Source organism: Carassius auratus, chromosome 39 (assembly GCF_003368295.1).
Source record: "Carassius auratus strain Wakin chromosome 39, ASM336829v1, whole genome shotgun sequence".
NCBI lineage: Eukaryota > Metazoa > Chordata > Actinopteri > Cypriniformes > Cyprinidae > Carassius > Carassius auratus.
Window position 1 is genome coordinate 1,418,586 of NC_039281.1, and position 14,370 is coordinate 1,432,955.

The 14,370-nt window shown below is 35.9% G+C and overlaps 1 protein-coding gene across 2 annotated transcripts in view; it reads right to left on the reverse strand.

Annotated features, from left to right (window-relative positions):
* The window catches only part of LOC113057625 (netrin receptor UNC5A-like), a 162,929-nt gene that overhangs the window by 33,725 nt on the left and 114,834 nt on the right, over positions 1-14,370 (reverse strand). The window contains exons 4-6 of one of the 2 annotated variants that reach the window (XM_026225062.1): positions 12,367-12,470; positions 9,316-9,496; positions 5,114-5,281 (exon numbers count right to left, since the gene is read on the reverse strand). In XM_026225062.1, coding sequence (XP_026080847.1) covers positions 5,114-5,281; positions 9,316-9,496; positions 12,367-12,470 — 453 coding nt within the window. The remainder of the gene's footprint in view (positions 1-5,113; positions 5,282-9,315; positions 9,497-12,366; positions 12,471-14,370) is intronic. The other variant, XM_026225063.1, reaches the window with a different exon arrangement.

A 14,370-nucleotide genomic window follows, 5' to 3' on the forward strand; every position in this document is an offset into this window, starting at 1 on the left:
TATATCATAAGACTAGCCTTACTGAACTGGGAACTGGCACTTAATAACAATAAGAAGTGTGTTCCTGTCTCTGATTCTCCACATGAATTTTAAAATGCAGGTGATGAAAGATCAGCAGCTAGGAGATGAAGAAAAGACTCTTTCTTCTTTAAGAAAAAAAGCACAGAGCATCTAAGAGGAAGTCTCTTGACTCATATGAGAAGAAAAGAGTTTAGCTAGCAGTAGCAATATAGACATTAAAGTCAACATAAAACGGCATTCTCAACCCATTTGACTTGATAATGTGACATTTTCAATAAAAACTTTTTCATTAAGTAAAAAAACTAAACAAAGAAATAGTATGGCTTTATTTAATCCCTTGGGAATTGATTGAATTATGAAAAGTGGACATTCTGTAGCAGAACAGACCAGTTATGCTGGTTGTTGTAATGTATCGCAGCAGTTTGGAAATAAAGTGCCCAGTGAGTGGCACTAAAAGGTTAATGCTCTATAGTGCTTGAAAATAACATACTACCTACACTAAATCCTACTTTAAACCTAACCAATAATGTTAATTAAAGCAAACATGAGATAAAACACAGTTGCTGGAACAAGTCTTTGAGCACTTTTTGCACAAGTGTAATGCTGTACCAGGTGAGCTACTGAGCAAGTTTACAACATCAAAAAAGCCATATATGGACATATCATGTATTAGGTTACAAATCATGCACTATTTTAAAAGTGTTTTGCCCCTGTAATCATAACCAAAAATTTGTATGAACAGAAAGTTGCTGGTGCTTTACTGCCTTTTTTTCTTCTTCTTCTTCAAAAAAAAAAAAAATTAGATTTTTTGTTGACTTTAAACAACGCTGCCCTGACGATTATCAGTTAGCCTATATTATTTAACAACAGTGCTGTTTAGAGACACTGCTGCACAACACTGTTGAGGGTTGCACAGAGGTACGTTAGCCTAATTCACACAAGCTCTCTCTCTCTCTTTCTTTCTCTTTCTCTGTGTGTCTGTCTCTCTCGCTCTTTTTCTTATAACTTCATTAGAATGCTATCAATGGCCTAAGCCTCTGTTACCAGCTTTAACATGATGTTTTGGAACTAGCAAAAGAAGCGTTGGAGGAGATGCGGAAGAAATAATCCTACTCACAATAGCGATTTAAGTACAAAACCCAGACAAATCCCTTTTGATGTATCATCTGATGGATGTCTTGAGGTGTGATAACCATAGTATAATACTCCGCTTCGTGTTGGGGCCCCACCACCACCTCGGGTGTGCATTATTATTTCGAACTATTCAATGGCCCGTCGTCAATTATTCCTTACTTATTATATTATATATAAGCATTATATAACAGCTTTTTTTGGTACAGCAACTATTATAAGGATAGAAATCAATATTAGGTGATTCTCTCCTTAGAAACCATTACAATCACAAGACTCTCCAGTCATAAGTGAGGATTGTCTTTGTGTGTGTATATGTATGTGCTGGATGAGATGTCTGACGTCTCTGACGTGTCGGGTTTAGATGAAGCAGCCTCTTCACCGTGCTAAAGATCTAACCTGCCAGTGATTCAACAAGAGCCGGTACAAGAGGCTCATCAGGATCAATTAGCCTTTTAAAGCCCACTTATTACATTAGACTCTTCAAAGCTGAACTCATCCAGATGATTGGCCAATTGTGTTAAGTTACTGGTTTGTTCCTTTTGAAAAGATGTGAGAAAAAAAAAAAATCTTATATATAAAGATATAAGATGTAATTACATTCACAGCCTTATGTCCTTAATAGTAATCACGCTATTTTATTTCAATTGTTTTTGCAGGCTTAGTACTGGGGATAACATTTTGAGCGGCTTGGAATCATTATTCCAGTGTATTCGCATTACAAAAAGAATTCATCAGCATTCACACGGCATCACACACTTGCCGCATTACACAAAGAATCACGTCACGTCCTTTAAAGTCACCCTGTCCTGAGGATCAGTAGAACAGCGGCGAAGGACTGTGTTCACATACAGAGTCGTTTATCAAAGCTCTGCTGTTTCTCTTTCTGTCTCCTGCTGTCTGATTGTACTCTGGGAACATGCCGCCTCTACCTGCAGCTAGTCAGTAAATGATGATTTACACCTCCTGCAGTCAGAAGTCACATTTTGATAAATCGGGATGAAGTTTCAGATGTAATTTTTAGGACCTGCAATTGTCCATGCGTGTCTTTGTATGGTGATAAATGAAACAGGATGGTCACTCTCTCTCCTTTTTCTTTTCTCTCGCTGACAGGATTTGGGGTGCTCTGGTGAGCAAACTAAAGCAGGCAGATGCCCGTTTTTTGATTGGGAACACAACTAAGTCACCCTTGGCCAGGACACCATGCTCCCTCTGTGCCACCCATATCAGGATTAATCAGTCGGAGTGTGAGAAACATGAGGGGAATAAAACCACCAAGGGAACAATGTTCAACTCACTTGCTCAGCATGACCTGTACCCTAAACCCTGCACTGGCCACCAGTGAACCACCTTTCTTACATTCATATCCCCCGCCACCTCCGATAATATTTCTCAGCATCCTTCTCTGTATTATGTTTCCAGCAACAAGCAACTTATCTGTCTGCACTGAACACAAAACCGAGGTGTGACACAAAACAATCAGAACCAAAAAGAATGTAATTCAATGAATAATACATAGAAGCAGGACTGAAAACCAATCTTCAATAACAGGTTACATTTATTCATAATAATTATCAGAATAAACAATTACTTAGAGATGAAATTGTTAACTTTATGGTTTCAAAGTAAAAGTGACTTTCATAGAATATATTATAGAATTATAAAATGCTAGTTTATAACGGCTTCAACTGAGGCACATCCACTCGGAAATGATCTGTTTCATAAACTTCTATTCGCACTTTGTTTGAATAAAAAGTATCTGAATTTAGAAAAATATATATATATATATATATTTGACAAAGAAATTTTTCCAAGTAACTGCTGTACACTAGAAAAAAAAAAAAGATTAGTTATTTTAACAATATTTTATGTAATCTTACAGTAAAATACTGTTTAATTAATGGTTTGAACAGTCATCTTACAATTTATAGTAAAACTAACATTCCCACTATTGTGGAACGGCTACTTGATGAAATGTAATTCTCTTTTACTAATTGAAGTGCATGGAATAATAAAATAATATCAGTCAATGAAATATACACTTTTTTTTTTTTTTTTTACCATAAATTTTAATTCTGCCCTGTAACACCTAAAACGTTGCTATCATGTTTTTTTTCCGGTAAAGTGCTGCCATTTTTCCCAGTAAATTTTTAAGAATTCTTTTTTTTTCATTGTACTCTCTACTACCCATCACTGCTTTCCAAAAAAATTCTATTTCCAGTGTCTCTCTTTAACAGTGTTCATGCCTATATTTCCTTCTCCGTCTATCTTCTTCCCCACAGATATGCTATTTAAGCTGTAATCATGAGAGCTCTGGCAGAAGCAAAAATACATGCTTTGTATTTTTGCTCATCAAAAACGCCATATTTTGAGAGCACGTTACTTACAGATCAGTGTAAAGGTGGCGTCCTATTTAATTTGACTGGATGCTTTGTAATGAAACAGGAGACTGGCTTAAGTAGATAAACCCTCTCACTAGAGGAGTAGAGGAAGACAGAGGGTGAGTGAGGGTGACGAGCTGCAGCTGACAAAAGCTTCGATTTCCTCTCTTGTTTACTAAGCGCAGATATTTTCCGCCGGTCAGCAGCACCTGCATAATGCCAGTTTTGTCCCTGCTGAAATACACCCATAAGCCTATCGCAGTAATCAAGAAAATACCTTCCCACTTGTACCTGCGTCTAATGTCAGCTTGTAAATGAAGAGGCCTGACTTCCATTTCAAACTGCATGTGATCGATAAGGGCTGAGGAAAAGCAGCCACGCTGCTTCTCTTCCTTTCTCTGTTCCTTCTCAACCCTTGAAAGTACTAGCAGCAGTCAAGGAGGTCAGGGAAATTTCTATAGCACTGATGAAGAACGCTAGAATCAGATTATTTGCTAATCTTTGTATTTATATAATGTGCAGAAGTGTAAATGTCACTGCTTGATTTTGTTTAAATAACAAGCCTTTTTAGGTTTTTGCCACCAGCTTAGAACAAAGGTCCAAAATCAACTACGTACCTTGATACTGTTTTTTTTTTTTTGTGTTGTTTAAACAACAATAAAACTTTGTTAATTGTACAAATTAAATTTTAAAAAGTTTGTATGTTAAAAAGGGTATTTAATTAATATTTTTATGCAGCAAGGATGTATTCAATTGGTACACACACACACACACACACATAAATAAAATTTGTAATTATTCATCAAAAAAGCTTGTAAATTGAGTAGCATATTATAATGATTTCTGGAGGGTTATGTGACATTGAGCAACAGCTGCTGAAAATTCAGCTTTCCCATCACAGAAATACATTATATTTTAAAATATATTAAAATATAAAACAGTTATTTTATATTCCAATAATATATCACATTATTAATGTTTTTACTGTATTTTTGATCACATAAATGCAGCCTTTGAGAGCCTGAGGCTTCTTTCAAAAATAAATACAAATAAATAATAATAAAAAACATTCTTACCAACCCCAAACTTTTAAACAGTTGTGTACATTTAAATTTGAATTGCAATTCTGCTTCCTGTTTGCTATCTTAATTAAAATTTTTGAATTAAATTGCAATTTTGATTTAGTAAAGACATTCTTAACTCAATTCTGAATAGTAATAGTCTATTTACATCTGGGGACAAATGTGATAAAACAACATGACAACAAACGTAAACGGGGGAAAAAAAATATGTTTTCTACTCTGCTTACAAGTGAACAGAAAAAGACCTCATGCAGCAAAAGCGAAGGCAGCACAGAACACGCACAGTCTGAAAGAAAAATGATGGGCGGAATGGACACTGGTTCAGCTATGAATAATAATAATAATTTAAAAAAAAAAACTAACATTTTTGCTTAAGCACAAACAAGTTAATGCCAATCAAGCCAGCTGTCCTATTGGTGCTATGGGACCGTGCAAGGGTATGTGTGCTAATGCCAAACTAGCTCTACTCTGCAGTGAGCGACGCCCGGTGGACGTTACCTGGACAGGTGGCAGTGCAGGCACTTTTCTGGACGCTTTGGCCCTCGCAGGACGTCCCACCGTTCAGTGGAGTGGGGTTGGTGCAACTTCGGTTCCTCTTCTGCCACCCCCGACCACAGATAGCACTGCAGGCCGACCATGTGGCCCATGTGGACCAGCCACCGTTCACTGATCGTGCGCCCAGTGCAAAGGAAAGGGGGAAACGAAGACAGCGAGTCAGGATTACCCGACAAGCATGAGGATGATAAACAGCCACAAACATGAGCTTTGTGCTTAAAGGCAGGCCATGGGGGTAATGGCAACATAACAAAACTATGTTAAGATCAATAGTTATCAGCGCTAACTCTACTGTGGATTAGAGGTAGTTGTGTAGCTGCTACCATTTCTTCTTTTTTTTTTTTTCAGTCTAAATTAGTGTCTATTTGATGTTTACACAGTTTCTTTGTCAATGAAACAGCACTTATCTTAATACCAATAAATATTTTTTCAATTAATTATTCAGCTAGAACATAAAAAGCATTAAAACTGAACTGAGAATCTTTAATTCAATTTTGAATTAAGGCAGCAAAATAAAGCAGAATTGCAAATTGCAATTTGAAGCAAGCAAAATAAACAAGAACTAACATCCAAGTTAATGTGATTTTTAACTAAAAAAAAAAAAATTTGTCAAGACAAACTTTGTAAGACTGCTTGACAAAGCATTATCTGTAAGGCTAAATAAGCTTTAAAAATAATATTTTTACGGTTTTATAGGCCTTACACAAAAAATAATAGATTTACTGTGAATCTATTGCAATTGTATGTTTCAACCACAGATAGCAAAAAAAAAAAAAAAAAAAAAAAAAAAAAAACTAAATTCCATTGGGAACCTTTAATATACAATGGCTGCATCCGAAATGTCATAATTTATGTAGCAGGCATGGGAAATGATTTGTAAATGGTGGTAAAGCGACGCAATTGATGCTGACAACAACAACATGACAAACGTAAGTCTGGACTTTCATAGTACATGCATCCATACAATAAAGAACATACTTTTTTAATGGTTGCAACATAATTACTTAGTAAAGTATTTTACTCTGTCATTTGCGTGTCTACTTCTACCACTTTTGATTTGTTTAGGCTGATTTATGTACTAATTACTGGCACAGGGTATTATTGCATTACCAGAATGAGAGAATAACCGGACAGTCACAGTGAAGTGGAGGCACCACTCTGACATGCCTTTGACTGCATTTTTCCATTACCTAAGTCTGAAACTTCACAGGTTTATTTTGACTTGTGTACTTGAAGGGGCAGTCACACTAGTCTTTGAACACAACATTTATTTGGACTCTGCAATTCTCATGATATAACATCAAACTCCAAGGCATCTTTCTGCATCTTTAAAGTTTGTGTTCTTTTAAATTCTGCAAATATGTTTTATTGGTCACACATCTTTATACAAACTGGCAAGGCAGAGTTTCCCAAACTTGAACTTTGGAACATAGTGAAGTGTTTAGTAATATCTGTTTACTTTTGTACTGTCAATTATTTTCTCATCCAAATTCCTTGCTTCCCCTAAAGAACAATAAAAGCGTTTGCATGTCTGGCCACATATGGATGTGGTAACCAAACATAATTTTCCTCAGTGGCCCTTTATCAAGTTTAGGGTCCAATTCTCACTATGAACTAACCTTTAACTATGACTTTTGCCTCAATTAACTCCTTATTTGCTGCTTATTAATAGTTTATAAGGTAGTTGTTAAGTTTAGGGTATTGGGTAGGATTATGGATGTCATGCATTATATGTACTTTATAAGCACTAATAAACAGCCAATATGTTAATAAAAGACATGCTAATAAGCAACTAGTTATTAGTGTGAATTGGACCCTATACTAAAGTGTTACCCTCAATCCCCTACTATAAGCTGCATATTAACGAAAGTCTTTGCTAAATCGGGGGACACATATGATGGGTTGGATGTCATAAAGAAAACGACCTAGATTTCATCTCACAACGCTCACGTGGGGTGTATAATGGTTTTCTGCTCTACACCGATACACAGTATGGTTTTTATAGCACCAATATCCTGGCTCATGAAATGCATAATCCTGCAAGGATTGGGCAATGATCCCGAGTCTAAAGTTCACACAGGGTTTTTAATCAAGTTCCCAGCCTCCTCTCTCTTGGTGGGAGAATTCAGAGCAAATCTGATTTCTTCTTCCCTCAGTAACTCGACCGATTTGTTTGTCTTGAAGCCTTGATCGCTGGTCAGAGTCCATACTGTGCTAGGAACTGCTCCGTAATTCTCCACGAACTCTAACTCTGGTCAGACCGAATCAATTCTTTAGCCTCTCGTCTACCACTGATTGCTCACCACGAGGAAGGAAATTGCCTGAGATTACCTCTTAGCACACCGTTGTGTCAAGTCAAGTCCAGCCTTGTAAAATTTCATCTCAGCCACTGGTCAACAGCACTAATAACAGCTCTCACACCACCAATGGTTCAGCCAATAAATAAGACTGAAAGACTTCAAATCATCAACTGACATTTTAATGCAAAGTCATGGGGGGAAAAGAATAGCATAAAGGACCATACCTAATAGTTCTTTTGATTAAAAGGTATTCACAGGGAATTTTTCTTTAATTAATATCTACAATGGTAGCAAATTGCTTGGGGAACACTGCACGATTTGAATTGGCCAAATTGTAAGGCGCTGCACCTAGCATTCATGTGCCTTTTTCTCTTTTTCCCTGTGTGAGGGCTTCATTGATTGACAGCATAAAGAGGAAACAATAGAACAAAAATGTTCTTGGCTCACTTTTGCAGAGCACTTTTACACAGCTGTCCCATAACTTATTATCTTTAGGCTAGGCTTCAAAATAAACCTGATACATTATCTCTGAAAAAAAAACCCCAACAAGTTCAGATTCTGCATTCTTAACACGTCTGTCTGTGGTTTAGGAGTATTCTCAGTAGATCTGTCCCAGTACTGTACTCTATGTTGTGTGTGATTGACTCGGCCCGGATCAGTAGCAAGCGTGTACAGGGTTGTAATGCTACCTTTAGAACAGCGTTTGTCCCGGGGTCCCTCTGGGGTTAGCAATGCTCTGCCGTTGTGCATTTTAATAAAGGTCAGCTAGCTTATAAACCCTATTCATTAGCCATTTTCTGCCATTAATTAAACAAGCTAAACTACAGTGTGAGGGTTTGTCAGCTCTGCTAAGATTTCCGAGACACTGCCTGGCTGCTTTGCTCCCAAATTGATATGTTGTAATGTCGCTGCAATCATTTACAGTATTAACAGTTTTAGAGGAGTGCCCATGCTATAATGTTCAGTTTTAGAAATATAATGATCTCAAATATATTTGGACGCTTAAGCAATATCCACAAAGTAAATATATGGTTTATAATGCAAATGCATTTATATTTACTTTTTATTTACCATTAAAGAAAGCAGCATTAAAAAAAAAAAAAAAAAATATTCAAATGACAGGGTTCCCACTTTTTCTGATCAATTTCCTTTCTAGTTATTTGTGACTGAATAATTTATAATAATAATAAAAACAATTGTAAAATAATTTTTCTAAAAATAATAATAATAATAATAAAAAAAGAAAAATTTCAAAAAACAAATTATGTGGAGCAACTTACAAAACAATAATATAGTATATTATTGAAATAAAACAATAATATTTATATACAATAATATATTTATATACAATAACAGATTTCATATTTAATATACTATTTATATATATTATATATGTATAAATATGTAATATAATGTATACATTTAAATAATTATAAAATATATATTCTATTAACCAAATTTTCATGTTTATTTGTTTGTTTTTTCAGGCTTGAAAATATCATTTGCCCTTATATTTTTTTTTAAGTTTATGGGGACCCATTAATTATTTAAAAAATAATAAATAAAAAAAAACAATAAAAATAGATAATATAAAACATTTGATAGTTATACAGTAGGTATAGTAAAACAAAACAATAACAAGTTTTCACAAAGCAAAGCAGTCAGTATACTTTTTTTCTCAAAGTCTGATCAAAATAGAGTTGTCCATCAAAGATAGCCTAACTCTCTCAGTAAATTACCCCTGACTTTGGGTCAAAACCATCCCAAACTTCTGTCAAACTGTTGAAAGGTGAAGTCCATTTATCTGTGATTTAAAAATGGAACAATGTATGAGAAGAAACACACCATAGACAATCACAGTAGCCGAGGAGCTCTTTCGTCGAGCCACAATGTTCTTGGCCACGCAGGTGTAGTTGCCTGTGTCGGCCAGGCGGGCTTGTTTGATGATGAGATTATGGTCCACGGTGATGAAGAAATTGGGGTCAGTCTTGGGGTCGATTAGCTCCTCGTTTCTCTGCCACTCCACCTAGAGATATACACAAGAGAAAACATTTCACAGCTTTAGTCTCGCTCAAGTGCAAGTGTATTCTATCTATCTATTTATATGTGTGTGTGTTTTAGTAGCCAAAATCTAGAAAAGATTATGCTGTACTGGCTGTGACTAAGCGCAGCGGGTTATTGGCTAATATTAGATGTCTATTTTTTCCTTTTCTTTTTGAGTAAAGAAAACACTGTACTTTATTATTATTATTATTATTATTATTATTATTATTATTATCATTATTATCATTATTATTATTATTATTATTATTATTATTATTATTATTATTATTATTATTATTATGCAAACTGAAGGCAAAGAATATTGTTTTAAAATAACGTTATTAACCTGTATTTCTTCCACCTGAACTGGTTTCAGAACGGTAATAATATCAGAGGAACGCAGAACAGAAATGTTAAAATATCGATTCTGCTCAGAGTTAACCGATTGAATTTATTTTCATTTTCAAGCCCTAATTTATAATAATAATAATTAGAATGAACTGATGAATTAGTCAAAATTATTTATCACAGTAATTAAAATTACGCAACAAATGCTGAAAAAACAAGAATGTTCTTTTAAAAGGGTCATCCAATGCCCAAGTTTATATGATTCTTTAGGGTCTTAATGAAAAGTCTGCAACAAAGTTTGGTTAAAATTTTCTCAATTCCCAAAACACATTTTTTACACTGTCAAAATCAGCTCCTTTCAGAGCAATCCATTTTGTGCCATTTTCCTTTAAATGTTAATGAGCTCTGCTGACCCCACTATGCACTGCCTTCTGAAATGCATCTATTTTTTACAAGGCTTATCATTGTGAAAAGTGAGGTGTGCTCTGATTGGCCAGCTATCAGTTATCCAGTGTGTTGTGATTGACCGAATGTCAACCTTTTACATATGCCCTCTCCCAGGCCAGCAGCATGAGACTCAGTCCAGCTGCTCTGATTATGCACATCCCATCATCGATTCTCTTTTAGCAGTTCAGTCAATGTACTGTTAGGAGTAACTGAATAACTCAGGATATTGGTTTATTTTACGTCAGATGGAGTGTAAGGCACATTTATAAAACAAATAACTTAAGTAATTTGTGGATTAGTGCATACTGGAGACGCAAAACGTTTCACTAAGAAGATCCAGTTAAATAGAAAGATTCATTCACGATCCAGACATCACTAGATGAGACAAAACCAATAAATCCAATTACAAACGAGGCATTTGTTGCATCCAGTGGGGACATAATTACTGATTATTATGACTTATACTGTCTTTTTACATGTTGCGTTGTGTAACACGCTGCGTAAACATAAAACCATGTCTGCATTTGTGGTCTGAGAAACAACAAACAAGCCTACTCTACACTGCTCCAAACTCACGTTTCATTTATCATTGGCAAATTATTTAAATATAAATAACATACATACAGAAAGCACCAGACTGTCCTTGCAACTTTTGAACTGCTCAGCTTTATACAAACAGCCGTTCTGCCACAGATGCATTGCAGGCTACTTTCTCAGGAAACAGTCCTCATCCTCAATAAAATGCCCAGCACACATCTGAATATTTGGGTTGGACTGTTCTGGAGCAGGTTGAAATACAACTCAACCACAGATTTTTAGTCGTTTTTTGGAAAGCCAAAACAAGTAGTTTAGCTTTCTCAACTAAATACACAGCGACTCCACAACATGGCGGTGGCAACAGAGAGATCAAAAGTTACACTTTCTTTGCGTGAACATTTGGGAGACGTTATGCAAATCTTCCACGTAGTGACGTAGAGATGTGGGTGTGTGTTAGAACGAGCAATTTTAGGGGTGTGTGGTTGACTGTTAACTTTTATAAAGAATATCTCTTTGGACTTTAGTCTTTACAACTTTATAAACCTTCTTTATGCACCAAGAGCTTGTAACACTCGAAAGACAAAGGAAAAATTTTAATCAGATCATATGACCCCTTAAAAAATCCTTATACTAATTTCTTCTGTAGGTGTTGGATCACAATTGATTCAATGAACATAAACACATTTATGTAGTTTGGGGGGGCCACATTACCTTCAAAAAGTCTTCAACGGCTCAGATGTCGTGAGTAAATGACGACTGCCATGTTCATTATTGCATTCAACAACAGAAAACCTCAATCACTTAGGAGACATTCTTGTCTACATCTACTCCGGCAGTGAAACAATGGCAGAATGATGACAGCTCAATCAGGACGGGTCTAAGGTAAGACTCCAGTCCAGTCTGTGCTGAAACGCCACTGTCAATCAAACTATTGTGGGAGGGGTCTATCTGTGTGACGTCACAAAGACAGGAATCTGAGATCGGCTTGATCTGAGATAGATTTAAGTAGATTAAAAAAAGAAAAACATTGGGTGGAGTTTTATCATTATAGAGTGGTTGTGTACGAACACTGCCAACACACATTGCAGTTCAAACAACTTGTAAAAGTGCATGTAGCACCGGATGACCCTTTTAAACTGACTGAAAAAAGACAAAGAATGAAATCAAACTTTTCAGTCACTTTGGTAGTTAAAATGGAGTTGAAATTGAATATGAAAACAAAGCACCGATACATCGCTGCTGTTAGGTTTTGAAGTTTGGATGGCCATTTTGAGCGGCAACAGCTGGTCGCAGGCTGGTCAAGTCCTGCACCCGTGCAAAAATACATTTATTATTGATGGGACTCCAGGAGCTGCCAAATCACACTGCATAGTTCCTCATCCAAGGCCAGCTCACAGAACAGACGGAATATGGTGAAAGACGTCAGATCTCTGGCTCGATGGTATATTTGTGCGAGTGTATTAATGAGGGGGATAATTAGTAGAGCTGTTGGGTGTTAACAAGTTTAATTGTTGCTCTCACCTCTGCAGGAGGAACACCTTCAGGAGGATGACAGCGCAGGAGGACTTCTTGATCCAATGCCACTTCCTTACCCAGCGGTTCCTCCTCAAAGTTCTTCCTCAGATCTGTACGGCAAAAAGATTTTATTTATTAGGTACTAGGTGAATTTGGAACATATATATGTTCAAACTTATAAGCAAAAATGTAACTCATTATTTCATTATGAATAACTGTAATTGTTAAAACAATATTTATTCAATTATAAAGTACGAACATCATTAAATATGACTAGCTGTTGAATGAGCAATATTCAGTTAGTTAAAATTGTATAAGATTGATACAAAATAAATGATAAATACATGAACCTGGTTATTGTGCATTAAAAACACATTTATTTAACTACTACTATTACAGAAATTGTTTGTTTCATTTATGTCTTACTGACAATGTTTTTAATCAGGATTAGTAGTTTATGTTTAAAATGTATAATCTAAATGAACATGAATTTTATTTTCAATTCAAATTCTAAAAAAAATAAAATCTAAATTTAGGCCTTTGTGTGTGTGTGTGTGTGTGTGTGTGTGTTTGTGACAGATTTTGACTTTGCCACCTTTCATTTTAACATTACTGTTAATGTTAAAAAGTCTAGGGGAAACAATTGCGAACAATTTTAAAAGGACTGGATGTTTTTTATTTTTATTTTTCTTTCCTACGGGCTCTCAAGCCAGGCTATTGACTAAAATACTCCCGTTGTCATTAAGTGGATCAGAACGTGTACATCACCAGGAAGGTAAACTGCCAAGCCATTTAATCTTATGTTATCTGTGTCATATTAAGCAATGTGTTTTTTTGGTTAAGAGCTCCTCCATATATAACTTAGGGCTTTGTTTGCACCATGTACATTCTCTCTTAGAAGGACAGATATCACAGACCCGAGTGCTTATTAGACCCTGCTTGGTTGCTTCAGAGAATGGTTGTCTGCAGCCCCCAGGCAAACCATCAACAAAAAGGAAATCGTATTATCTTCCTCCACTACTCGATACCACACCATGGCTGTGATATCTCCACGACCACCCACTCTACCTAAAACCCCTGGGACAAGCGTTGATGCGAGTCGAATTGTATTTGCTTGTCAAAATTGCATTACTCTTGACAGAGGGTTTTCGTGCCCTCCTGACTATGGATTGCACAATTTCAAAACAATATTTGCATAAACGTTTATAGCTGTTGTGACACGAAAAAGCTTTCGGAAGAAGGTGTCCATTGAGACAGGGGGCTTGTCTTCGGTTCAGATGCTGGGGAATAAGACCTCTCTTAATAACAACGGCATTGCCAGTCATTTCGTTTCCTCAAAACAGATGTCATGCCTGTCTTCACCAATCAGGCCTTGGCAAACATTAAGAGGTGAAGAGGGGCCTTGGACATTCAATTTGATTAAATAGGATTTGATGGGAATAGGAAAGGCACAAAGGATTAGGTGGCCATCGAGTCCTGAGATGACATTGTCTTGACTTGAGTGGAAAACTGTTAAAGGAATAGTTTTAACGCAGTTACAATAAATGGGGACTGAAGCTTTCAGGCTCCAAAAAAGACTGAAGCACCATACACATAACACAAAAGTGGTCCATATAACTCATGCACTATATTGAAAGTGTTTAGAAGTTGTACGGCACTTTGTGTCCAGGAACAGATGGAGTTATGTAGAACACAAACCGTTTGAGCCACTCTTATATCATTCTTGGGTGAGTAAAAGTTTTTTCTTCTAAGCAAAGTATTTATTTAAAAGTCCTTTTATCACCCAAAAGTGAAACCAGAGGTGAATCTAAGTTTACCTGCATGTCATGTGACTATTAACCAATGTCAGAGAACTCTGAACATGCAACTGTGATACTTAATTATTAAATATTTATTTTAAATCTCAGTGGTATTTTAAGTAAATACATCAGTTTAAGAAGTCCAGATGACAAAAGTTTGTGAATGCCTGCAATGCATGTAAATAAGTAATAATGTGAATTTGTGCATTTT